We start from the raw sequence: 26,449 nt of genomic DNA on the forward strand, positions 1-26,449 counted from the left end.
CACAGGGCTCAGGCAGACGGACAGGACTGCCCTGAGCTTCCACAATGAAATGACAGTGAAGGTTGAAAAATGATGTCTTTTTTATCGTTTCATCATTTCTGATTGTCCAGTACAGGACAGACTGTTAACTATTTCCTAGAGATAAACAGCCATGTCTACTTGTAATGGGATATGGATTGTTTTCATTTTTGTAGCTGATCATTTTTCACCAGCAAGGCCAAAATGATTATTATATGCAATTTTTTATACAGGGAGACATGTTTGCAGCCAGGATATTTTCTTGAGCTGGTCAGTGTTACTGCAGCACACTTTGTAGAACAGATCTACAGTAGTGATAAGATTTGTAAGTTTGGTGTTTACTGAAATTAGTTTTCTGCCTTGGAGTTCCTAAAGGAAAGCATTATGGAAAGAGAATGTCAAAAGACCACATAGTGTTTTCAGTAGATGGCCTAATTGCATTTTTAATGAGGTGTGTGTCTGGGGTTTGAAGAGGTCAGGCTGAATTTCAGTGCAAGTTGATGGATATTATAAGACACCCAGTATTGGGATGGCCTGCAGTACGATATGCTGTGCCCAGGCTTTATTTCTTACATTTATGATTTCACTAAATATAGAGGAATTATGGGTTATGTTTACTTTTCCCATTAAGGATAGCAAATGAGGTGTAAAGATTTAGAAGCTCAGTGGAACTGAGAATCATATTTTCTTGCCCCTGAGAAAATAAATCACTGTAAAAAAAAAAAAAAAATGGATCTTGGTTATGCATAAATTTGTATCAAAAGATCTATTCTGGCTCAATACTTTTAAAACCTTAATTCAGCATAACATTATAGATTTTAGGGAAGAAAATAAACTGGAAAATTATAGATTAACATAAATGTGCTTCCAGAGTTTTGCCTTTAAAATAATGTATTTTTGTATGTTTTACTTGTATTATCTACATATGGTGTGATTTGAAAAATATATTTAGATCTTTGATATGTTCAGTTAATTTTGTAGAATGTGTTTTGCATATAATCCTTTATATATTTATATAATATACCCTGACATCTGCCACGGATGCAGCTATTTCTGAAATCAAAAGCACGGCACGGTGACCTTAACTTGTGCACCAGACATGAAGCTGGGAAGAAACGTGGCCCGGACCTTTTTGGATTACTACAAACTTAACAATTTAATTGACAGTAACATGCTAGCAGGTCAGGGCAGCAGGTAAGATATTTTGCATCCATCCACCCATTGTGTTTTTACTGAGCACAGATATTTGGAGGTGGAAGCTGAAGCAAACACTTAAGAGCCGTGTCCTCTTTTGGCCCAGCAGTTTGGATGGACTTTCCGGCATTCGCCAAGGGAATGTCTATAGCAGCTGGAGGAGCCAAGAGGGGGAGAAACCAGAGAGGAGGATCCATGGTGCTAGAGACTCCTAGAGTTCTAAACCAAGACAAGGCAGTACTTGTCCCTGAGAAAAAAAGAGCTTTTCTTGCATATGAAGCAGCGAAGCCGTGGGAGGCTGTGTCGCATTCTTTACCAGAATGCCATTCTGAAACAATTTGCCATGTGTTGACCCACTCACTTGCATTGTCTTTCCTTTCGTACTGTCAGATTGCATGAGGAAACTACCTGAGAAGATGTCCCGTGATTTAGTCATCCCTGCTCATCTCTTTGGTTCTCTCTGTGGCCTTCGTACTGCATGCACATTGTGCTTTACAAGAATGTGCTTTGTTCAGATTCAGATGTTGCCTTTCATTCAAGCTGTATTCCACAACGCATCTGTTCTCAGGCATTTTGTTTTTATTTCTCATATCTAAGATGATAATTTATTGTAAGTTTTGCAATTTAATGGTAATAGTTGAATTTATTCTTTGTTCAGCGGTATTGCAAGGTGAAGGCCTTTAGAGAATGGCATAAGACCAGATTTATCACACCACAAAAACTGTAGCTGTCTGGATAATGGATACAATATGCGAAAGCTGGAATAAAACATATCTGATTCTTAGTTTTTTGCCAGATCTTGCTTTAAAATATTCAGTTGATTTTTTTTTTTTATTTTTGGTTATTCATTTCTCAGCACAGTTCTTCAGCAGTGGACGTGTTGCTTTGTACTCCAGTAAGGCAGTGTGCGTAGACCACATAAGAGGATAGTTTTGCAGCATTATAATTGATGTCTGTTTGCTCACTTATTTCTTGAGTCTTTGGCTGAGTCATGTGTTAATTCATTTGCAGAATCTGAACAGGTAGTAAACAGCTATTTAGTCTTCTAATGCAGCTCACCGAGTGGTTTATGAACCAAGAACGGGAGTCTTTCTCTCACACAGACACAGTAAGTCAGGTCTTCTTGAGCACTGTCCAGGAGAACGGGTCGTTTTCAAGGTAATCACTTGACCTGAATGAAACAGTCAAGCTTCTATCGCATGGTACATGAAAAATTTGGAGGACTTATGTCTCTCATTTGAACTGGCCTTAGTGTTGTTTTAGCCGCTTTTCTGCTGCCAGGTGCTTTTACATAATCTTTCTCTCTTAGGATATGTCTAATTGTGAAATGAAGTGTCTCATAAGCAGTGATGATGTCAGACATAAATCTTTCGTTGTTCCGTACTGCGATGCCATTTTCTCCCCTTTTGGTTTGGTTCACTAGAGCAGCTATGTTCACAGTGTAATTACATGTGCTTCTTAATGCACAAGCAAAGATATTGTAATTGTTTAGGACTTGTCCAATGCATTATTTAAAGACTGATGTTATCCTACATTTGCTCTATTGGTCATGCATCACCTCTCTTTCAGACCTCAGATTTATTTCTTGCTCAAGAGACTAAAATGTATACAATTGCAGAACAAGCGTAATGGTTCTCAACCCTGCTGTAAGAAAGAAATGTACACACTTTATTAAAATTAGAATGATTTGTGTGTTTATTAAGTACCTAAACCCACAGGATAATGGGATGTGGCCTACGATTACACATGTGAAGTTATGTGTTTCCACTTTTTCATAAATGGAAGCAAACTCAGGAATTAGTGGAAGTTAATTACACTTCATATGATAAGACCACTTTTCACAAATCAGTTCACATTATGACTGATGGATTAGAACCTGTGGTGAAGGTAATGGTTTAAATGGAAAGGTGTTTTGTTGGAACAACAATAAAAATAATGGATTTTAATATAAAATAGCAAAGCACTAATCATTTCCGAGGCAGTCCAATGTTTTTACCTTATGTTAATATTAATCAAATGATTACATGAATAATTTTCTTTTGGTTTTTTTTCTAGCTAATGGTTCACAGTACACAGTACCTCTTTTAGGCCATAGTAAACTGTGTTTCAAATCCAGAAGGGAGATGTTTTCATTGTTTGAAAAAGACTTGGAGATTGGTCAGACCTACAATGAATTGCTTTTTTTGTGCTGTGTCCTGGATTCTCATTTATTTTCTGATTTGAAGATCTATGTTTAAAAGATAGACAAGTATTTATTTGATTTGTAGACCAAGGCCCACCAGTACAGATAAAAAAAGGTACATTTAATGTTCAATGTTAACTTAATATCAAATAAAAAAATTTTCAAGTGAATTGACCTTCACCTTTCAAACTTTGTCCTACTACCTGTTTTTTCACCACACAACCTAATAATATATTGGAGAAATTGTCTTCTAAGAAAAGGAAGAGGACTGTAAAAGCATGTATTGATGACGATTTGAGGAAGGCAGCTCAGGAGCACACACCAGCCTGCTGGAATCAGGCTGATAAACGTCATTATTGGTTTAACCACTCAGCTGTATACAATGTAAAATGTAATTTTCTGTAACCCATATAAGTTGATAGTGCACTGTTGTATTTCGACTGGAGTAGCAGTACTGTGGGAAGACATGGTGACAAAGTTGATAGAGATACTTTCCCACAGCACCTGGACAGTGCAAAATAATGTAAGGTTAATCCCTGCTCAGTCTGTGTACAGCTTGCATGTTCACTCTGTGATTGCGTGACCACCACCTACAACGTTACCTCTTAAAACCAGAGATCCTTCGTCTCCCAGCTGCTCCGTCCTCCTCTCAAGAGCTCTATCAAACTGGAGAACTCGCTCGTTTTGCCTGTTTCACTGGCTGACAGCCTGGAAGTGATGATCAACTCAAGTCTTGCTATCAACATGTCAAAGCCATAACCCAGTCCCGCCAATACAACCTGCATAATATCCCCAGGATCCAGCCTTATCACATAACAAATGCTTCGTAATGCCTGGTCCAGGCCACGATGAGATCCTGCCTGGGCTACTACAGCTCTTTCTTGCCTGGCCTTCCGGCCTCTGCCATCAAACCTCTCCAATTGATACAAGTATTCTAGAACGGTGTTGCACAAGATGTGTTTGACCTACCAAATTGTTCCTATGTATCCCCCTCCTCGTCTCTCCGCACTGGCTTCCCATAGCTGCCCGCATCAGATTAAAGACTCAGGTAACAGCCTACAAAACCATCAAGGGGTCTGGTCTTTGATATCTACAAAACCTGATCACTACACCCCAACCAGACTGTTACGCTCCTCCACCTCTGCCCGCTTGGTGGGCCCTCACACAAGAGGTCCAAAATCAAAGGCATAAAGGTTTTCAATTCTGGCGCTGATGTGGTATAATGACCTCCTTCTCTCACTCATAACGGTCTCTCTCAACATTGAAGAACAGTCTCAAAACATATCGCTTTTGGATTCACTTCTCCCTGATTTTCTATGTGCTTGATGAAATATGTACTGTATTATCTGTTTAATATTTTTAAGAAACCCTATATGCAGATACTCATGTAATGTGTACCAATTTATACAGTGGTATGTGACAAATGGCCTGTACTCGATTACCCGTCTTCATCCAAATCTCTTCTTCTGTTAGTGTAGTGCACTTTTTTGTATTGTTCATCACTTTGTAGTAAAGCTTCTGCTTAATGAATAAATGTAATTATACTTGGACATTTTCTATTTTTCCATATTTTGTCATATTATGCTTAAATATAGGGGGGTGCGGTGGCGCAGTGGGTTGGACTGCAGTCCTGCTGTCCGGTGGGTCTGGGGTTCGAGTCCCGCTTGGGGTACCTTGCGACGGACTGGCGTCCCGTCCTGGGTGTGTCCCTTCCCCCTCCGGCCTTACGCCCTGTGTTGCCGGGTAGGCTCCGGTTCCCCGTGACCCCGTAAGGGACAAACGGTTCTGAAAATGTGTGTGTGTGTGTGTATTCTTGGTAAATGTAGCCTGCTGATTTCTAGCGCCTTGTTCAATACAGCATTGTGACATATCCAAGTAAACTCTGTCAAAAAGTAACCAACCTTTTATCAACTCTGCTATGTCATCTAGTCAGAGTTTCAGCTTTGGGTTTGCTGAAGTTCAATTTTGTTTTATTCAGACAACCTGCATTTATATGACAATAATCATGCACCTCTCTTTTCTCTGTTGTTCAAATCTATACAGTTAGATAAATCTATATACTTTCCAGATTATTAATAGTATTATTTCTTTTTTATTTCTTGAATACAAAACAGTTTAATACTCCATAACTGTAATTCTTCTAATGCAGCTATTAAAAACAGAACCCTTTTTTTTACATATCACAAAGTAGATTAAGAATCGTAGGCAGCTACTGTCAGCATAGATGACTAAATAGGTGCATGAATAAGGATTTATCAGCTCAGCATTGGCACTGTTACATAGAAATGATGGATTTGACATAATAGGAGTGTAAATGTCACGCAGTTGACATTTGTTACACTTCTTCCTTCACTACGCACAGTGATAGAAATGGTAAGTTGAAGGTGAAGAAATTGTTCTTGTCAATCAACACTGCATGGATTTGCATCCTAACACCCTAAAATCATTTACGAGGCAACACACAAAGAACTAGGGAGACAAAATATTCTTGATAAAAGTCATCTAAAGTTGTCCAGTTTGTACACACATATGTCAAGTGCCTGGAATAATAAGTGTACACTGACAGTGTACAGAGGATTTACAAATAGGCCTATTTATATATTTGTAAATCCATTGCCTCATATATATATATAGTTCCGCTATAAATTTTTTGAAAGGATGTAAACTCTTCTTTTGTGGAATGCGTACGAAATTGGTTTGGCCTGACCACGGCCGGGCATCAACCCCCCATCCTCAAGGCAACCAACGCAGCCTCATGGCATGAAATACAATTAGCTCGCTGTGCTAAATTAGTTCTCCAGCTAAGTGTGCTAATGAAACACTGCCTTGATTGCAGGGGGTTTAATTCCATTATTGCAGCAGACTAGCACACAGTCAGCCAGCTCTGCAAAGTGCAAAAATATTTTTAATCTTTAATGTTATGCAGTATATTCATGTATGCGAATCAGGAATGAAACTTGTCAGGTCCTGAGGGGCCCAAATATCTTGACGACATGTCATGTCAATACTCAGTCTCAAGGAGTTATGTACAAATATTGGGGGACGCATTAGACTTGCTTGAACCTAGTCCAACATTTATGATCATGTCTGACTGGTCTTTTTTTACCACGGACAAACATCTGTTCTTCAGGGCGAAAGTTTAAAAAAAAAATAAAAAAAAGATGCTGTCGTCTATGACCTATTCTACTAACTTTGGGCTTTCATCAGGGTTCAATCATTTGTGATATTTTCGCACCCTTACATCATGCTTCAGAAGCCGTATGCCATGTACTTTATTTTCTGCTACCTTGTGTTGCATGAAACTTACGCTAGCTACGCTCTTTACTTGTTCTACTCATAACGAAGCAACGAACGAACCTACAAGACGATTTGCAGTAATACTGATGCGGGGAGGACGGCTAAAACAGAACCTTCCGATCGAGGCGGCGCGCCTGGTCATATGATCATGTGGTTTCCTGTTGGAACCAGCAGGATGCCGCGTTCGCGGCAGCTATGACAACGGAAGTTTAACCATGGCTGGGTCGAGCCCTCCGAAGAAACCCTCAGTCTCTAAAACTCCCCAGAAAGTACTCAAATGCACTGTGCAACTTAACATTAAGGCCGTAAGTATGCCATCATGTATTTCATTTTCCGCTAACCTTGTGTTGCATGAAACTTACGATAGCTAACCTCTTTACTTGTTCTACTCATAACGAAGCAAAACTCGTACAAAGGGTCATGTGTCACACTGAAATGAGTTTATTGCCAATCCTGCCACCGATGGCGCTCGTTACGTGCTTGCGGTATCCGAGCCTCGCGCTGCTTACATCTTCGCTTCACTGTTGGAACTTCCGGAACGGTAACGGAAAGGCCTTTTAACCAATGAGGAGGCGGGGCGCCGTGCCTGTCCTGTTGCGCGGACGCTGTGCGTGCGCCACTTCCGCTTGGCCGCCGCCGTTGGTGAGAAGGTGTTCCTCAGGGTTCGATGTTTCCTCCTCAACTCATGCGAAAAATGAGAATTGTGTTAAAATGGGTACTCTGACCTTTGCACAGTTAATTTCCCGTAGCGTTATTGAAAATGGACGGAATTATTCCAGTGCTTTGATCAGTCGCTCCTTAAAATTGCACAGACATTCCTTTAGGACCAAATGATGATGATCAACAGCTGCAGACAAAGCACGTATGTTTATGATATAACACAATAATAATATTCATAGTGTTCACTATGGATAATGTGACAAATTAAGCCATGTTTTTGTCTTACCTGTCCTGTGAAATGCAGAATACTAGTAATTATTCCAGTATATTATATACTGAGGTACATGGTTGGTTGAGTATGGTAAATGTGTGTATTAACATTTATTCACTTAGCAGATGCTTTTGTTCAAAGAGACTTACAGCAGACTATGTAGTGTTATCAGCCCACACACCTTATTCACCAAGGTGACTTACACTGCTAGATACACTACTTACAAGGGGGTCACTCATCCATGCATCAGTGGAACACACTCTCTCTGTGACACTCACACACTATGGGGAATCTGAACAGCATGTCTTTGGATTGTGGGAGGAAACCCACGCAGACACGGGGAGAACATGCAAACTCCACACAGACTGAGCGGGGATTGAACCCACTTTCTCTCACACCACTCAGGGGCTGTGAGACAGCAGCGCTACTCGCTGTGCCACCGTATATTGCGCTTTTGTCAACGTACAGCGGTCCTGAATCCAGATGCACCGCTGTATGTCAACAAAAGAGCAATATAACCTTAAAGATTAAAGGTGCACATCACTTTCTGTGTGGGGCTGTGTTTGAGCCCTGATTGTGTGTGTGTGTGTGTGTGTGTGTGTGTGTGTGTGTGTGTGTGTGTGTGTGTGTGTGTGTGTGTGTGTTACTGACAGGTCACCTGCCCAGGAGTGCTTCTTCCCAGCCACCATGACATCTACTTAAGTGTTTGTGTCCTGGGCCAGTTCCATAAAACCAACTGTCTGCCTCCTATTTTCCCTCTCTTATTCCATGAAAAGATGGTCTTTCAAAAGGTACGTAAGAGCAATAGCGCCATGATGCCTAATACAGGTTTCTCAAAAAGCCTCAAAACATTAAATGACACCCTCTAAGATTGAGTAAAGCTTAGAGGTTAATCTTATTTCCATCATGTCTAATGGCCCTGTAAATTTCTTTTGTAATTATGTATACATACATTTTCTGTCAGAGGAAAAGACAGTTTGAATTTCAGTTTGAAATTTCATATCCTTTTATTGCATCTGTATGGTTTTATGCCTATTTTCACTGTTTTTCTTGCAACACTAATTTCCTCAAAAAGACCTTTGCAGAAGCAGTTGATCCTAGTGATGTTGCTGAACTGCTGGAATGTAAGTGACTTTTCATCCATTATCAGTTACAGAATACAACTTTTCCGTTATTCCGCTGAAGAATAAATGTCTTTGACTCTTTTATTTTACAGTTGACACAACCTGTTTTGAGCTGATTCAACTCATTCCTCCAGGTCTGCTTTTCTTCTGGCTGAATCCTCGTAACAATGAGTATATACTGGATTTCCATCTGTACCCTGTTGTTATTCTTTGCATTGCAAGCAAGAATATTGTGTTTTTAAAACAGATCTTTGTGGAGAATGAGTGCTGTGAGCACGTTAATCCAGTGCCCTGCCTCTGTTCCCCTTTCCTCTGCAGAAGGAGAGATTTTAGCAACTGTGGAGCAGAACTCCCGGGACTTTCTGTATCCAGACCCTACACTCTCCCCAAGGAGCTCCAGTCATGAGAGAAAGATTCTGATGAACAGATCTTCCTCCTTCCCTGTACGTTTAGGATTCATTGTTAAAGTAACATTTCTATTACATATTACTGTTTCTATTGTTACACTTAGGGGAGTTAGTACGTTTTCATAAAATTGATCTGTGACTCATTTTGATATTCTCCAGATTTTGATTTATGTCTTCTTCCCTCTGTCTGTTTGCTGCTCCCTCAGGGAATATCTCCTCGAGTGGAATTCTCGACGACTTCTATAATCCAAGACTGCAGTTTGAAAGCCCAAGCTCCTATGTCCACTGTAAGTGTAATGTGCCTTGTGCTGTAATCAGACCCCACTTTGTAGCTGTTGCCATTACAAAAGCTCCCTGTACTGTAAGTGTAGGTGCTAGTGAGTAATAAGATAATAGAGCCGGTTATTTGTAAGGGTTAAATTATTATTTCTAAGGGCATTGTTGTACAAAATGTCTTGTCTGTGATTACTGTTACGCTTTAAGAATGATGTTCTAATTTTTTCCAGGCACTAGATTAATATAACTAATGTATTCAGAGTTTGGTTTTGCTCCTCCTTTTATGGCTAAGTATAAAGTCATCGGTTTAATAAAGCCAGTTAACTGCTGAACGAGGTAATTTTTTATTTTATATAGTATTTTTAGAGCACTTGTCTATTAGTCTCATTTTCTGAGAGAAAGGCAAAAATTTATAGCGATTAAAAATGATAGATTTTTTTATGATAGAAGTTTTTTTTCCAGTTTCTTTTATAATACAAGAGCAGTGGGAGACGGAAGACGCTGTGCTGTTGTTCAAAATCATCTTGACCTTAAAAACCTATCATCTATTATCAGCCCATGGCTGCAATATCTGGTGCCAGAGCCCTGGTCTTGTTATAAGAGCCATATATTTTAATGGGGATTATTGACAAAATGCCAAGTGTGGGAAGAGGTTGGATATTCTGTAATGGCTCACAAGGAGATCTGGATTAGCAGAGTGATGAAGGCGAGCATCAGTGCCATGCTGTCACTGGTCTTATGATGCTGAAGGATACCCAGGAATCTCATTAAACTAACAGTGTGAGAAAGGCATCAAATCTCACATTTCTTGTCTTCGTAAGTTAACAGTCAGGAGCCAACTGAAAATGGCCTGCTTTTCAGATATATAGTGTTTCCCTCTATTCCTGCCTCCTGTCTTTCAGACAACCGCCCAGTTTGTTTACAGGCTTGTCTTTCCTGGTTTGTTTCTGTTTTGTGTGTCCTGTCTCTGCAAAGTCTCCTGGTTTGGACTTGTCACGCCGCTCTTCTAAATGGGCTTCCTCCGCGTGATTTGCATGCGTTTGAACGGGATTCATTTCTTGTTTAATAAGCTACTTGTGGCCCTGGCTTTGTTGTTTCAAGGACACTCTGCTTTATCTACCATTACCAATACCACCAGACCCACTAATCACATCAGACAAGTGCGACTCATGGTAGTAAATGGCTCCTTTGTGCTTTGACCAGGAAAAAAAAGGAAAAGAGAAACAAGACAAAAAAGGAATAAAGGGAAAAATGCTTAATTTCATTAAATCTGCCTTCTAAAAGCAGTCCAAATCAGGATTTATTTATTCCACTTATAAAATGAGTTAATATTCCAGGATGTTCAAATTAGCATTTAAATTATCTTTATTTTTACAGGCATGTAATGTCATTATCATATTAGTCTGAAGCTGGCCATCAAATGAAATTAACATTTTTTTAAAACTTATTTATCCTAGCATCGCCCGCAGGAGAACAGTTATTGCAACACAGAATTATGTTAGCTGCTATTAGAATTATTGAAGTCATTTGCCAACAAAGGTGATATTAGGTTTGGTCAGATGTGTGATGCTTTTTACTGAACATTTTTGTTGATGGAAAAGTCATTGGAGAAACATTGTCTTTCCAATAAACCTGCTTCATTATTTTCAGTTTTTCTGCACGCCAGAGTAATGCTCTTCTGGAAAGATACAGTAGCTTGTCATATGCTGATAGTTCTTATAAATGGACATTTTATCTAGATGTAGTCTGAAATAAACAATGTTTATTAAAAAAAATTTTGAAATTTTCTAGCGAGCAATACGTGCAAATAATTTTTGGACCTTATATAGTAAAAAATTGCGAAAATGACATGAAAAAAATCCCAATGAAAATTACTATTAGCTGCACTGGAGGGCAAAAAAAAAATTTAATTTTTTTTTTTTTTGTGTGCTTACTTTTGTTCTTATAATTGAAATCTGGTTGGTTGTTTGAAAAGTGCCATAAATTGACCTGTGGAGTGGAGTGCGACTAGGGGATTAATGCAACCCAGCCACAATATAAATTGCCTTTAAACCACGTGAATAAGCTTACAAGTCAGGCGCTTCTCAAATTTTTTGGAAGCAGACCACCTGTTGTTAGCCATTCCAAAAAAATGTATCCAGACTAACTAACCCTAAAACACATTGCAACCCTCTTTCCTCAGTAGAAATAGGCAACAGATTTGTGTTTAATATTCAAAATTTATCTTTGTTTTCATATGTGTACAATGAAAATGGACTTTTCCTGAACTGTTACTGTAATGTTAAATTTAGAAACAGTTTTAAGGCTCTTTCTTAATTCCTTACAAATGAATACCTTGAATAGTTTTTGAAGACTTCATAGCCAATTACACACACACACACACACACACACACACACATTTTCAGAACCGCTTGTCCCATACGGGGTCGCGGGGGAACCGGAGCCTACCCGGCAACACGGGGCGTAAGGCCGGAGGGGGAGGGGACACACCCAGGACGGGACGCCAGTCCGTCGCAAGGCACCCCAAGCAGGACTCGAACCCCAGACCCACCCGAGAGCAGGACTGCGGTCCAACCCACTGCGCCACCGCACCCCCTCTAGCCAATTACAGTTATGTCCAAATGCAACATCCTATTAGTCTGCCAATATAGTATTAAAAAGAAATCACCCTGCTGCCCACTTCGAGAGCGTGACAGGTTAAGCTTGGTTACTAGCGCCATTAAGCCTTGTCCTGCATACTTGCGCTGGAATGTACAGGTAAAATATGTATGTCGATTATCGTTCTTTCCAGCCATCTTCTGAAAAGACAAGGTGTAGCAGGAGGGCCGCAGGGGTCTGCCGACCTGAGCTTAAGGCAAAGCAGCAGGCGGGTCCAACCTGCAGCTATGAGAGGCCCACAGTTGCTTCCCAAACCCGCTCCCTGTCACCGTACACCCACCGGCGCATGTGCCAGCTGTCTGAAGACACCAGGCAGCGCCTCAGTCACCTGCAACTAGGACCCTTCAAGTTCAAGAAGGAATCTGAGAGCCTTCCTCCCTTTGTGGTATGACCTGAATTATTTATTTGCTGAGACATTTTTACCCATTGAGGTACTGCACTCAAAATTCAGGGTAAGAAACTTACCCGGGGTTAAAATGGTATGAAGGTAAGGGGACCGGCAAGGAATCTGTGACCGTATGACCAGAAGTCCCATTCCACAACTGCTCCACTCCATTCTGGCCTGTCTGTACCATGCACTGCACAGCTTGTGTTACCATGTTCCTGGAGTTCTGCACTTGTTCCAACCTTCTCTGAGACTCTTTATCATTTCCATTCATCCAGCCAGTGCACCTACCTGTTCATGAAATATTGATTCTTTTTTTTTTTTTTTTTTACTCCCAGATTGGTTATTAGAGAGGAAATTATGGCATTGACTGGCATCGCTCCTGAGTAATACAGTGGACACTGGGACTTTGAAAGCTTGGGAACAATTGTAAAGTGTACACAGTGTCCTGTTGCTAATTCCACTTTGAGTTTTTTCAGTTTTTGTTGAAATAACATCAGGTCCTGCGGTGTAAATATCAAACAAGGCGTGTTATTAAAGCAGAGTTATGGATTTTGTAGTGATATCAGCATGGCATTTTCTGGAATGTGGCCTTTCAAAGGGAACATTTTGCGGAATAAATCCTGGGGCTACAATTAACCTAGGTAATTAAGAGTCAAACCATGATTAACAAATAGTTTCCTATTGAAGGGGCTTAGCCTACAGAATGCATTATTAATGTGTGTTTAAAGTCTGCACGCTTGTTTATGTGGTGGCAAATGGCTCATTTCATTAATGAGAGCGATAATATTGCTATTTAATTGAAGTGCCACCGGTTTAATTGAAGTTTGTGTAAGTTCACTTTACATGCACCTGGGTGGAGCTGATGTAAGTGCTGTTGCTCTTGAGAAACTTTCTCTCTTGAGCTTGGCCTTTTCTGTTCTTTATAGGAGCTGATTAAAGCTGGTATGAAAGGCGAGCGTGCAGAATCAAATGAGTGCTCTGTGTCTTGTTTGTTCGGAGGAGTCGGGCCGTAAGGACAGCTTTGCCTCAGGAGGCCAGCTAAACTAGGCTGTTGAGCAGAGTCCACTTTTTTGTGTTCTGTGTGAAGTTCAGCTCTCTTTTGCTTCCTGCAGGTTCCTCGCATGCTGAGCTCCTCCACGAATGAATCCTCTGTGTCTCATCACACCTCGTCTCCCAAGAGCTTCCGTCGCAGCTGGGCCGCCAGCTCCACAGTAGACCACACTGATGGTACATGAGTGTCTTATTCTCCATGTATTCCCTGAGGGCCTACACTTTCATCTGTTGGTGTCTACCTGCTTCCGCTGTCTCACTTGTCATCCAGTCCCCCGTTATTGTACATTTATTCTTTTTGTTTGTGTTTTTCTTTCCCTTTTGCTTTGTTTTTTGGCAGATCCCTCCCTTCTTGGCAGCTACAGACCAAAGCTCGCTAGAGTAAGTGACACTTTGACGGGGGAGCCGAATAAAAAAGGTTACGCTTGAATTCATATGAATCTTGAGAAGATAGGCACTTTAATGCCCAACTACATATATTCTCTTTTTTTAATTAACATATTTTTTCCAAGAAATGCGCTGCTTGAATGATGCTGCCCCCATTTACCTTACCGAGAACAAAAAAATAAAAAAAAAAAAAAAAAACATTTTTTGTGGGCTGTCACCCAGCTCAAGAGATGAGCAGTGAGGAATCCAACTGAGCTGCATCCTGCTCAGGAGCTGCAGTGGAACAGCACCATCCGGCCCCCCAGCTCAGCTCTTTGGCCTCTCTTCCCGCAGGGCCATAGAAGCTCTCTGAAGGAGCGCAGGTCTCCTGGGGAGGCGTCACGACACAGGCACACCAGCCCCCCCACTGCAGGGTTCCTGGCAGCTCACTCCACCCCATTGTCTGGTGTGAAGATCACCCAGAGTCCCCTGCTGAGTCGATCGTCCCTGAGGGAGAGGTAATGTCCGTGCTTCAAACACAGTCCGTCTTCAGCAGCTGCTTGTCTTGAGTCACTCCACACTGTTCTGCTTAGGCAGTACCACAGTAAATTCATGTTAGCTGTAACTCTGCCAGCCTCAGTGGTGTGTCTCTTGCATGTTGTTATCTCTCAAACTGAAGTCATTATTTCTACGTTTCATTAGGCTTACCTGAAAACTTACATATCAGCTGATTAAAAACAAAATGTCTCTTTTGTCGGTGGTTCCAGTACTGTATTTTTTAATTTTTTAATTTTTTTTTGTGAAACTAAAGAATACTCTCTTGATTTACTAGTGGAAGAAAGGCAGCGGTGTCTGCTTTGGTACAGGAGAAATTGGTCACATCTGCAGCTGTTAACTTAAGATACATGTAAAAAGGACTAAATTGGGTTGAAAGTTTTATCTAGGCTACCTCGCTTTACTTTAAAGTGTTTCTGACTACAGAGTATGCATGGTGCTTACTGTACCTGGTCCGAATAACAGCTTTGTTCTTTTTTTCAAAATGTATTCTGCCTGGGCTAATATTATTTAACTTTGTTCAAATAATAAAACAGTTTGTAGGACAAATAAACTGGATAACCTCTTGCATGTTGAATTTCTCTTACGTAGTAAAATAAAACTGACTCTATGTGTCTAACCTTTACCTTTACACACAAAGTAGCCAAGATCAATCCCTCCCCTTCCTCAAATTACATGATCTGATGTTTTGTCATGTTTGTTCATTACTTAAAAGAAGAGGGGGAAAAACTTGCAGCGAACAAGTGGAAAATGCTATTGGCTGCATTTCAGGAAGACAGAATGCAATTGACCGGACACACACTTTAATAAATTCTGAGGGACCCTGTCATTGATCTTAACAGCTGCTAGCGAAACCAGCAGATATTTGTTTGTTTTCTACCTTTTTCAGTTCAAAGTAAGAATTAAAATCAATAGACAATTTTAAAATGGAAAGTAAATTGTGAGAGAGTCCGATGCGTTGCTCAATTGAAAATGCGCCGAAAGCCATAGTGACGGAGATTAAGCGAAGATCTCTAGAGTCAGGCGACAAGAAGGGAAGCACGTTTTTTGGAACGCTTCGATGGTAAAGCAAATAGTAGGTGATCAGCTAGGTGCTCAGCTTTATCCTTCACTTGTAGTCTATTCATGCCCTGTTTTTAACTCTCAGAGCAGAATCAATAAAATTTCACTTGAAAATGACAGTCAATGCAGAGACTGATTCAAAGCCTCTATAAGCATGTCTGAATTCATTCAGCACTTGCTTTGGTTCTTTTTTTTAAAAAGAAAAAAAAAGAAAAAAAAAAAGAAAAAATCAATTTTCAGTAAAACTGTGCCAAAATCAGAAAAAATAAAGTGTCTTAGGGTAGCATTCAGGAAGTAAGTGTTCTTATGTGGATTTACACAAGTGCTTGTGGTCATCTGCTTCAAAAGTTTGAGCTGATTAAAGCGCTTTGGTTCCTTGACACAATAATGATGTTATTGGTTATGCTGGGCAATCTGCTTTTCTTTTTTCAAAAAGATCATAATATACCAAAGAAACAAGGGTAATGTCTAAGCCCTTTCCACTAATTCATACAACAATATTTGTATCTTTTAAAATGGTTGTATCTTTTTGAAATATTTCAGTATTTGTCAGGATTGTATAAATTGGAATAAGGTAGAATAATTACATATAGCACAGTAAGTACTTGGTAAGTATCTGCCCAAATTTATCTGTAAGCAATGTTCATCGCTGTCACCCTGATGGACAGTGTGCTTGCAGGCAGCGGTCTGGAACCGGAGAAACGGATGCTGTCATTTCTGGAGTTACAGTGCAGACTAGTGGGCAAACTGAATACAGCCCACATTTTTTTTTTTACCATAGCTGTAATAATTTCTGTTATGTGTAATATAATAATAATTTGTTATAGTGTGTCTTGCCCCACATGTGGTCATAGCTAAATTTGCTAAATGTAAAACATTATTAGAGAGGGAGGCACTATAGATCGTTGGCTATGTATGACTAGTCCATCCAGTTGTGATTTCCCCTGCAGGCCATTGAAGTTCAGAAGTTTTGCCAAATTATCTAACGGTGAAACACGGGAAAGAGCAGTAGCTACTGGGGTACAGAATCCAGGAGAATAATCCATGGTAGCTCTCACACGGTGTTCAGTTTCTTTTTCTCCCATCATCAGTGTGAACATGTGTTAATGTGGCTGTCCTGACAGGTTCCAGAATGGTCCGTCAAGCCCAGCATGCTGGGAGGAGATCCACAGAAGGGTACAGAGGATTCTGCGGACCCACAGCGCTCGCATGAGGCTCAGCTTTGTGAGTATAGTTCAAGCGATTCAGCTGGAGAAATTTTCGGAGAAATGATCGGTTGGAGATGAAAGAAAACTTTGTCAGAGACATTTTGACCACCTGATGCCTACACCACTGCAGCTTGTGAAGGCCATTCACACCGAAGCACTGAGTCCAACATTTTTTGGATATTACCCATGCTGATCTGAGCACTGTGAACCAGTGGAATAATTGCAGTGTGTCTGTTGCATTTAATTTCACTTTAGGCTCCTTCAGTTGCCAGTGTAGTTAAGGCCTGCTCTGGAGAGCTTTGGAACTGGCAGGCTTTGCACAGAAAAGCATCCCCTCCCACACTTTGCTGACAGAGTGCAGCGATGACAAAGTGCAGCAACATCTTGCTAATTACTCTAAAGCTGCAAATCCTCTCCAAAATGAAAAGGAGATAGTGTTGTGTGGGAGGCACATCTTAAGGCAGAAAGCTCATTTTCGCCACGTAAAAAAGGAGGAAGTGGGTACAAGTGGCATGCCTCCGCCAGATGCCAGTTCTGCAGGGGCAAAGCTGAGTTTTAAAGGGAAAAAATGTACAATCCACACACAATTAAAGGCAAGAAACAGATTTATTTCAGATGCATTAAATCATCATTTGTAAAGAATCTGGCTGCCACCAGTGAATACATTTTAAATTGTGCAATAAATTGTAGCCTCAGTTAGGGAATTTGTGCCACTTAACGGTCTAATAACATTAAACTCTCCACTTTAAGGTGGCTGTATAGTCTGGTACAATATTGTTTAATACAGCATAATAATATTAGATAATATTTAGAATGTAGACAGCATTTCAAAGGTACCGAACTCTGCCGATAACGTTTTATCATGTAGGAAGGCTTAGTTCGTGTATTCTGTAGAACCGTTCCAATTTCAGTAGCGTTTCTTTGTAATGCCAGTGATGTCTCTTCCCATGACTCCCAGCTTATCAAGTTCCCAATCTGTTTTCAGGATGACCTTGGTTCACACCAGCACACACCTAGGCGCAGGCCTTATGTCCCCTGTGACAATTCCCTGTGTGACGGCCAGGACCTTCCAGACAGGTAAACGTTTCCCTGTCACAACACTGCCCTGTCAGTGATACTTTAATTCTGTAATTATGAGGAATGGAATTGTGCATGTCCAGTTTAGTTTCATTTGCAGATTTAAATGGGTTCCATTCCTCATCTGCTGTGACAGAAGCCGATAGTATGCTGCTGTTACACTCAGAATGCCCTTTGTGTTGTTTTCGTGTTCTTTGTCGGCTTCCATTACTATTCTGACAGGCGACTTGGCTTTTATTTAGTTTTCACTCCTTTTTCCACACTGTTGTTTTCCAATGACATATATTTAGTGGGTGTTTTTTGTACGGTGAATCCTTGTTAGACATTTATAGTAGAAATAATAAGGCTTAATAATGTATTTAATGCTAACTGTAAAAACAGTTGCATTTTGTTTTTATTAATTGAAGGGTCAATTTTTTACACATCCTTTAGGGGTCTTAATTTTGCTGCTATAGCAATAGGAATGAGCAAAATCTGGCAGTGTCAGATGCTATTTTGTTAGTTTTAATCTGTTTCTAAAGGTGTCTCTTTACCTTTGTCACAGTGAAAGGGCTCAAAGAGAGTTCTCTGGGCATTTGAACAGTGACGCGTTCTGGTCGAAGCGGGCAGCCCAGTACACAGGTCAGTCCCGCCGGGCCGTGTTTGAGGACTCCCTGGGCCGGGTCTACAAGGACCTCTACAACAGTATCACTAATACCAGTTAAGTGGAAGCAGCCTTGTGTGACACCTGTCTGTGCCAACTTAGATTTAGTGATGTTAGACACTGAGGAAAAATCCCTAAATGGTGCTAGCCTTAAATGATTCAATCATGAAAAGAAATATTTATTTTTGTATGCACAGACTTTCACTTAAATATCTTACAATTTGTCTGTACTAATATATTACCCTACATTCCTGAAAAGAAAAAATATTTTTCCAAAGACAATTCAGCTTAACGTTTAATGTAAAAAAAAATTTATCAAATGACTGTCACTTATGGCCAGTAACACAATGCCCTAATTTTATAGCTCAGAATTATTTTTTCCTAATAATTGAATAAATAGAGTGTAAACACAACCATTTAAGTCCCACTCTCATAGTTCCCTTAAGATACTTAAACTGAATTGAATTCATAAGACTATGCTGGATAAATGGGTGATTGTGACTCGGAGCAAGTCCTGGGAAGCAGAAGGGTGGGATTCTGACCCATTACAGAACACTTGAAACCAGAACAGGAATGTTTGTTACAAATGAAGGGGTGTGGGGAAACACAGCAAGGGCCATTATCAATCTCATCTTACAAAAGAGATGCATGGAGGTATTTCAGAATCATGCACAATTTTTGTCAAAGCAAGTTTGCGCTTGAACACTGCACAGGTACCGCTTGAATAACACCCCCTATTTATTTAAATACTGTCGTCATCCAAACAGATGTCTTAGGGTGGATACAGGTTTATAGTACAAATGGTCATATGTCACTGGTTCGGCAAGTGCCGTAGGGGGTAGAGCTGCTGTCTTCCAGTCCAGAAGGTCAAATCCCCTCTCCTGCTGTAGTACCCTTGAGGAAGGTATTAATCCTGAAGTGTTCCAGTAAAGGACATTACCCACCTCCATAAATTGGCTAAATATTGTAACTTGTTTTGGAAAAACTGTCACCTAAATAAATGTAAACGATAACCTGGTTGCATTGTTTATGCATTTATTTAAAAATGCAAAACTAATATAAACTATAATGTGTACTGTTTAATAAAATTGTTTGAAAAAGGCACAGGTGCTTAAGTCTTTTTTTAAATTGTAAGATTCGCTTTTAGAATGTGTTTTGCATTGATTTAATAGGGTTGGTAATCTGATAAGTGAATGTCACGATTTACAACAGAAACCATCTCTGTCCAACAGCTGGAAATGACTGGTCTTCTAGCAGGAGGATTCCCCCTGCATTATATAGGCAGATAATTCACTGCACACACATATTCTGACTTTTCCACACTGCCCTCTCCACAACAGGTATCTCGACATGTCGCACTCCCTGCCAAAGTCCTTTTGTAGCTGAAAAGCATGAAGTTTACGATTATCACTTTTCCTTCTTACTAAATTTCTGCTTTTTGCGATTCTTCCTGCCAGCAGCTAGCGCTGCTTTTTCTGCTATGATCTCCTTGTATTTCTTCTTATTGTAACTGGAAAAGAGAGGTATATTTCAGTCTAATCACAGAATAAATCACAACCCAGGCACCAAGAGAAACCAATACAGACAAACCAATTTAACTTGGGGTTCGCTCATTTTTATACCTGTACTGAAGCCATTTTTCTACACATGATTTCTTCTAAACCAACATATAAAATTGGGAATTACACATATGTCAGAAGCCATTTTGTGGTAAAAGTAAGCTACAGCAGCTCATTGTGTCAGGGGCTTGTGGTCCAGGTTACTTCCCCTGATCTACTTATCAAGTCAATGGTCTGTAATATGATTGTCTTTCACAACAAAGTCTGCCTATTTGACACACATTATATTGACAGACAGGCAACATACTTCCTGAACTCTGCATCGGCCAGCAGCTCCTCCACGATAGTCCTCTTCCTCTGTTTCTTTGGAATTCGGGAATGATAGAAGTCCAAAGGACATTCCACAACTGTCCCAACCTGATGAAGGCATTTTGAACGAAAAAAAGACAAATGATATTGTGAACACACACAAAGCTTAAAAGACCTTGGCAGATAAAATGTAGCATTTTTCATTAAACAGTTTAATTTACTACACAGGTGAGAAATGTTTGCACACCTGTAAGTACTTGGGGAATCCTTCCCGATCGTTCTTCTTGTAGAACCTCTTGGGGTCCACTGCAGATCTCATCTTTAGTGCCTGCAGGTCGTTCTTTAGTTCCTGTGTCATTTCTGGGGCCTTCATGTTAAACCAGCCGTCTCCAGTCGTCTTCTCTCTCTCCTCCTGACAATGTGAAATGAATGTTAAACTAATGCCACCTGAATGGGTAATCAGCACCATCTGTTAAACATTTATCCGTCTGTTGAAACGCTCTACTTCTGATTTATTTCATCAACGTCAAATTAGTTATTCTACTTTAAACGTTGTATTTTCCCCACACAGGTCTACACGTCAGGGTAACATAGTGACCAGAACTTCAAAGCTGAGTAATGTGAATCGTCGTGGACCATTAACAGGCTGTACTCACCCTGCGCTTCAGTTTCAGTGCTTTCTTGGATTCCTTGTATGGCGGCACCGAATCTTTCCTCTCAAAATCAGGACCAATGATGCTCTTCTTCAGCAGCTGCGGAAACAGAAATCCAACACTTTTCCAGTACCGATCCGCGGTCCTTACTTTTCAAATAAATTTAGTCGGTGGAATGTATGTACACGAAATTAAAATGAAAACCATTCAATGAGAGAACTACCTCATCAATATTTTTCTGCTCCTTCAGTTTTTTGAGAGTATCGGAGGCAGCCTTTGATCTGGTGCCATCGAAAGTGATGTATAGACCGCCCATCTCTTTCACTTTGAGTCCTGGGTCAATACTGCTGGACAGCTCCATCCTTAAGTGAACATTCAGATAATTAAAGCAACATGCCAACGATATTAATAACAGTAACTATTTGCAGGCTATTAGTTCATAGTAGTGATGTGTACCATCTTATTTTTGACCCCTCTTTTTATTAAATCTCATTCTTTAGAGCTGAAAGCTGTAATGGTCAAGCACCAAATAAACCACATTTCCACTCGTCACTCAGCTCTACATGATACCCAGACAAGAATGCCAAGTGGCACCAAATCTGAAAGGTATATAAAAATTATGAATAACTACATCTTTTCATCAAGAAACAGGGGGTAAACATCCAGCCAACAAGAAACCCACAAGACTAAAACTTACACTGGTTTTTTGCTTTTGAAAAGAAGCTTAGCATCTTCATCATCATCATCATCATCATCATCCTCTTCATCATCATCAACTTCTTGATCAATGAATTCCTCTTCACTCTTGTCCTCCGCATCACTGCTCTCCACCCTCTTTTGTTCCTCATCCAAGTAGTACTTTTCATTTGGACGGAGGCCAGGCTGAGTGTCGACAACAAACAGTTCATCGATGGGCACTGGTTCCTCGGGTCTGGGGTGGGAGGGTCCCGCCTCGGTCCCATCCAGCTGTGTGTTGTCTTCGCGGTCAGATCCTTCACTTTCCTGCTCCTCTGCTGACTGCCCACCATCATCACTCTCACCCTCTTCTTCACTGCTCTCCAGCAAAAAAAACAAACCAGGTTTCTGCCCCAGCTTTTCGGGTTCTTCGGCCTCGTCTCTCACAGCCATGCCAACACCATCTTCTACACTCTCCTCAATCACAGTCTTGTCCACGTCATCCTCTTGGGTCTCTTGGCCAGTAAGGTCTTTCCCTTCAACGTTATCATCCTCCACAGGGGCACAGTTCGAGAAGGAAACTCGAACACTGCAGTTTGATACCATCTCACCCGCACTAACTTCTTCAGCCAGGTCTGTTTCCTCATTCACGCTCGTGTTACCCTCACTCTTCTGGCTCACCTCTATCTGTGGAGACTCAGGGACAACAGATGTGTCCATGGTATCGCCTTGCTCTTCATCGCCGTCATGTTTGTTAGTGCTGGCACTTTCAAAAATTGTCACTATGGCAGTTTGGTTCGGTGATGCCTCCTGCACTTCTACCATTTCCTCGCACTCAGCTGTCAGTGTGTTATCCGGCTCAAGCTCCTCCGTCAGCTTACACTCAGAATCCAGAGGAGAATCGGCACCTAGGACTCCCTCCTGCCCCAAAACATCTACAGCGTTGCTTATAGTCAACTGTGCCGACTGACTCAAGGTGTCCATAGGAACTTGAGCCTTTGTTGTGGCCTGTGGAAGTAAGAGAGCCCGGCTGCTGTTTGCAGACCCCGTGCGACTGCTGCAGGGGGTGCTCTTGGCTCGCAAGGAACATGGGCTTCCGAGAGGACTATACACATCCGTTGATCCAGATTCCGAATCGGATAAAACAGCCAATTGAGTTTGCTGTGTAGCTGACCTGCAGAGGCGAGCGGACCTCCTCGGAGTGTTACTTGGCCCAGACTCAAAGCCCTCCGAGTCATACGGCTGAGACTTGCTAGCTGAAGCGGGTTTGGCTCTGCCAGCCCGTGTCTGAAGAGGCCTGGAGGCGTGCGAGTCAGCCTCCAGCTCCATGGGGATAGGCGAGATGGCCCTGGCACTCCTGGCCCGTGTCACTCTGCGAACAGCTGTGTTCCGAAGGCTGGAGATGCTGGAAGAGCAGGAGTCCGGCTCAGAAGGCTCTGTATCCTCCTCAAGAGATTTTAACGCGGCTCCGGTCCGGGTCCGAGATGCCCTCAGGATGACAGAACTGCCCAACTCGGCCTCTGATCGCTCGCTGCCGTCGCCCTGCTGCTCAGGCTGGTCGTCCGCAGGGAGCCTCTTCCTCTGGCTCCGGGTGTTTCTTTGAACACTCGTTCTCCGAGTCGCTGAAGCCGACGAGCAGCACGACTCTGCCTCGGACATCTCGTCCTCCTCCTTCCTCGCATTGGCCTTGCGTCTCGGAGAGATGTGCCTCCTTCCGCTGCGGGTGTGAGGGCGGGACCGTGACTCGGACGCCGCTGAACAGCAGGACTCAGATTCCGAGACATCAGCTTCGTGAGTGGAATCTGGCTGGGCCGCATTCTCCTCCTGGCGCGTCGATGATCTTGTCTTCCTCTTCACAGTGGAGCTGCGAGCCTCCATCAAGGTGGAAGAGCCGCCCTCGTCATGCTGATGCTCATTCGTTGCATCAGAGTGCAGCTGAGCCCCCCCCTGCACGGTGCTCCTCCTCGTCCTCCTGGCCGTAGGTGTGGCCTCCTGCAACACAACAAAAACCACAGAATCGGCACGCGAGGAATTCCATCGGTACAGTGCAGCAACAGCAAGCATAGACTTCACCTGTGCTTGTGTGTGTGAGAGAGATGTGAAAGTGAACTTCCTCCAACTTCGGCACCAGCCAAGGAAGGGCACACATACCAGTTCACACCGCTTGTCACAACTTTATTAAACACCCTTCAAGATGGACCAGATCAAATTAAGGACAACACACTCCTTTGTAACTAGTGAGAGAAATTGTCTGGAGGGGGCAGGCTGGCGACACAGGCAGTTCAAACATGCAGCACTGATACACTTGCAATAAGAAAAAGACTAAATACAATGAATTTACACCAAGGTTTATGATTACACAACTCTACAGCTGAGTATAATGTAAAAAAAGACTCAATTCCCCTAAGAAAAAACATGTGCCTGATGAAATTCTGAGCATTTATTCATGGTGACAAGGGGCAACAGGGAGTCTAATCAAAGATGTGAGATATATAAAGATCTCTAACAATGTTGCCATTCTCCACTGGCTCTAACAGAGCGCACAGACATCTCATTATTAGCACTGAAGTTCTCTACTCTTTCCCTGCAGCAAAAACGTACGACACGGTAAGGGCGCTCAGGGCGGGACATCCGATCCGGTGTCCAGCCGAAGCTGCTCCAGCCTCATCGACGACGGTTCAGCAGATGGCCGAGCTGCCGAAGTGCCCTTCTTTTGCTCTGGCTGGTTACCTGCACCGTCATGTAAATAAGCGAAAGTGTTATTACCTGTAAATAACAGCTCTTCACCTGATCCCTCCCTTGCTTACAGTGATCTACCCATTCTGTAGGGTGTTCTTGCTGTACCCGTCAGCCAGGTAAGTACCTCCGTCGAGTGGGATTCGAACTGGCGACCTTCACACGACAACAACAGCTGTGAACACGAGGCTGCTCCTCTCGGGGTCCTGACCAACTGCTCCCAAGTACAGTTCAGGGCTGAAGTGGAAATAACACGGGACATGATCTGTTCTACTAGGACACCCGCCGACATGACCACCACCACCATGGCATGACCCGCCTGGCCATGATGATTATGGCCCACGGAACAGGCCGCGCGAGCACTTTCACCACAGCGAGTTGCAAGTCACGTGTCGTGCTTCTCTAGCAGGACCAGCAGTGCGCTGCGACCCTCCCCGCGGACTGCGCTCCTTTTTCCCCCCAGCAACAGGCTCAGAGAACCGCTCAGCGAACCAGAATTAGTTACACTCAAGTCAGTGTACTCGCACTGTGTCTGAGTGAGTGTGAGTCCTGCGATAGCGGAAGGTGAATTCTACTTCATTAAAGGAGCCGGACGCGCCCCACACAAAGGAAACCAGTGAACAAGACCCATAAAACACACAGTACCATGTCGGCGGAACATTCCTGCGTTTCGCCTCCGTTTGGGGAGAACGCGCGCACTCCGCTCCTGGTGGCCACCATGCTGCCGCGTCGTCTATCGCTTCCGGGTAACACACGTGTCAATGGAGAGTTCTGCGCGAGGCGCCACTTCCTCGCCAACTTCCGTTTCACCCACCTATCAAGTTCGGGCTTTGTACGCATGCGCTCACATACCCGCCGGAAAAAATTGTACATGTATCATTATTATTATCATTTTTAAGAACACAACAGAATAATACAAAAGACAGCAACAAAAAGGAGAACAGCATAGAAATAGTATAAAAAGCAAAGGAGCGGGGTGATTACTAATGCAAATTAGATGAAAATGTTGAGACTGTTGTTTTAATTTAATAATAGTGGAGTCTTGGAAACAGTACAAAGGTGCTGTTTGATTTCTTTTGAGAACACTATAAAGTCGGGTTTCTTAGAGAATTTGCATTTATAGATTTGATATTTAGCTAAAATTAGATTAAATTGTTTGTTGTCCTGGGAGGTGCTGTGGCTCAGTGGGTTGGACCACAGTCCTGCCTTCCGGTGGGTCTGGGGTTCGAGTCCTGCTTGGGGTGCCTTGTGACGGACTGGCATCCCGTCCTGGGTGTGTCCCCTCTCCTTGCGTCCTGTGTTTCCGGGTTAGGCTCCGCGACCCCGCTTGGGATGAGTGGTTCTGAAAATGTGTGTGTGTTTGTTGTCCTACTTGCAGCAATGAATGAAACCAAACAAACAGCACATTTTCCCATTAGTGACAACGGTTTGCAGTGATGAATATTTTACACTGGTGACATTTTGCACTTCTACCAAAGTGTTATGGTATATGAGCTCTGCCAGAATTAAGTGCACAACAGTCTGAGGTTGCGCTTCACAGGATACACACTTTGTGTCGATGTCTTTTCTGAATTTCTGAAGATAATGACTTGCTGGGTAAATTCTGTGGATCAACTGAAATGATACCTCTTATAAGGCATTATTTACTTACCTTATTTATAAGCAGATACTCCTGTGGTAGAAACCACACTTTCCTCCAGCACGCAGGCCAAAATGGTGTGCTGGGTGTTCTGAGACCAAATCCCACAAAGTAGTGCATCACAAACTTCTGGGATTCTGTAACATGACCTCCAGCAAGTTTATTTTTATGTGTAATTACAGTGTCGATACCAAGCAACCGAGTTCAACAATCGCTTGTCCCGAGCAGGTTCGTGGCGAGCCGGAGCCTATCCCGGAGACATCGGGCGCAAGGCTGCGAAATACCCTGGATGGGGGGACAGCAGTCCATCGCAGGGCCACAACTAGGTACCCAGGCACACAGGCGGGGAAAGGTACTGGAGCAATTGCAGGGCAAGCGCCTTGCTCAAGGGCACTACGGCTAGAGGTGGGGATCAAACCGGCAACCTCCGGAAGCTAAAGCA

At 42.2% G+C, this 26,449-nt stretch overlaps 3 protein-coding genes across 5 annotated transcripts in view; 2 read left to right on the plus strand and 1 right to left on the minus strand.

The window, feature by feature from the left end:
• agbl4 (AGBL carboxypeptidase 4) overlaps positions 1-3,491 on the plus strand; it is a 290,482-nt gene extending 286,991 nt beyond the window's left edge. The window contains exons 12-13 of the mRNA XM_029254779.1: positions 1,116-1,212; positions 1,319-3,491. Coding sequence (XP_029110612.1) covers positions 1,116-1,212; positions 1,319-1,427 — 206 coding nt within the window. The 3' untranslated portion in view covers positions 1,428-3,491. The remainder of the gene's footprint in view (positions 1-1,115; positions 1,213-1,318) is intronic.
• Positions 3,492-6,832: 3,341 nt separating this feature from the next.
• spata6 (spermatogenesis associated 6) lies at positions 6,833-18,668 on the plus strand. The gene is made up of 13 exons (XM_018726818.2): positions 6,833-6,996; positions 8,276-8,413; positions 8,698-8,746; positions 8,839-8,880; positions 9,065-9,189; positions 9,360-9,440; positions 12,221-12,472; positions 13,588-13,702; positions 13,866-13,906; positions 14,246-14,409; positions 16,633-16,732; positions 17,702-17,793; positions 18,338-18,668. Exons 1-13 carry the CDS (start codon positions 6,907-6,909, stop codon positions 18,495-18,497), a joined length of 1,449 nt encoding a protein of 482 aa, XP_018582334.2. The 5' UTR covers positions 6,833-6,906; the 3' UTR covers positions 18,498-18,668.
• A 102-nt stretch (positions 18,669-18,770) lies between these two features.
• Positions 18,771-25,113, minus strand: dnttip2 (deoxynucleotidyltransferase, terminal, interacting protein 2). 3 transcript variants are annotated; one of them, XM_018726817.2, is made up of 9 exons: positions 25,014-25,086; positions 24,496-24,605; positions 24,234-24,362; positions 21,655-23,624; positions 21,181-21,319; positions 20,961-21,056; positions 20,552-20,716; positions 20,303-20,412; positions 18,771-19,946 (listed from the first exon to the last, which is right to left on the minus strand). In XM_018726817.2, exons 3-9 carry the CDS (start codon positions 24,261-24,263, stop codon positions 19,844-19,846), a joined length of 2,613 nt encoding a protein of 870 aa, XP_018582333.2. In that variant the 5' UTR covers positions 24,264-24,362; positions 24,496-24,605; positions 25,014-25,086; the 3' UTR covers positions 18,771-19,843. The 3 variants fall into 3 exon arrangements, with proteins under 3 accessions (XP_018582333.2, XP_018582332.2, XP_018582331.2); XM_018726816.2 differs by having other exon boundaries at positions 24,234-24,605; XM_018726815.2 differs by lacking the exons at positions 24,234-24,362; positions 24,496-24,605 and having other exon boundaries at positions 18,772-19,946; positions 25,014-25,113.
• Between the last annotated feature and the right edge of the window lie 1,336 nt (positions 25,114-26,449).

Source organism: Scleropages formosus, chromosome 9 (genome assembly GCF_900964775.1).
Source record: "Scleropages formosus chromosome 9, fSclFor1.1, whole genome shotgun sequence".
Taxonomy (NCBI): Eukaryota; Metazoa; Chordata; class Actinopteri; order Osteoglossiformes; family Osteoglossidae; genus Scleropages; species Scleropages formosus.

Coding starts and splice junctions, on each gene's coding strand:
- spata6 (XM_018726818.2), top strand. CDS start 6,907: ATGGCTGGGTCGAGCCCTCCGAAGAAACCCTCAGTCTCTAAAACTCCC. Junction 9,190..9,359: donor ACAGATCTTCCTCCTTCCCT/GTACGTTTAGGA, acceptor CTGCTCCCTCAG/GGAATATCTCCTCGAGTGGA. Junction 14,410..16,632: donor CGATCGTCCCTGAGGGAGAG/GTAATGTCCGTG, acceptor CTGTCCTGACAG/GTTCCAGAATGGTCCGTCAA.
- dnttip2 (XM_018726815.2), bottom strand. CDS start 25,088: ATGGTGGCCACCAGGAGCGGAGTGCGCGCGTTCTCCCCAAACGGAGGC. Junction 21,057..21,180: donor AGCAGAAAAATATTGATGAG/GTAGTTCTCTCA, acceptor CTGTTTCCGCAG/CTGCTGAAGAAGAGCATCAT. Junction 20,717..20,960: donor CACTGAAACTGAAGCGCAGG/GTGAGTACAGCC, acceptor TCACATTGTCAG/GAGGAGAGAGAGAAGACGAC.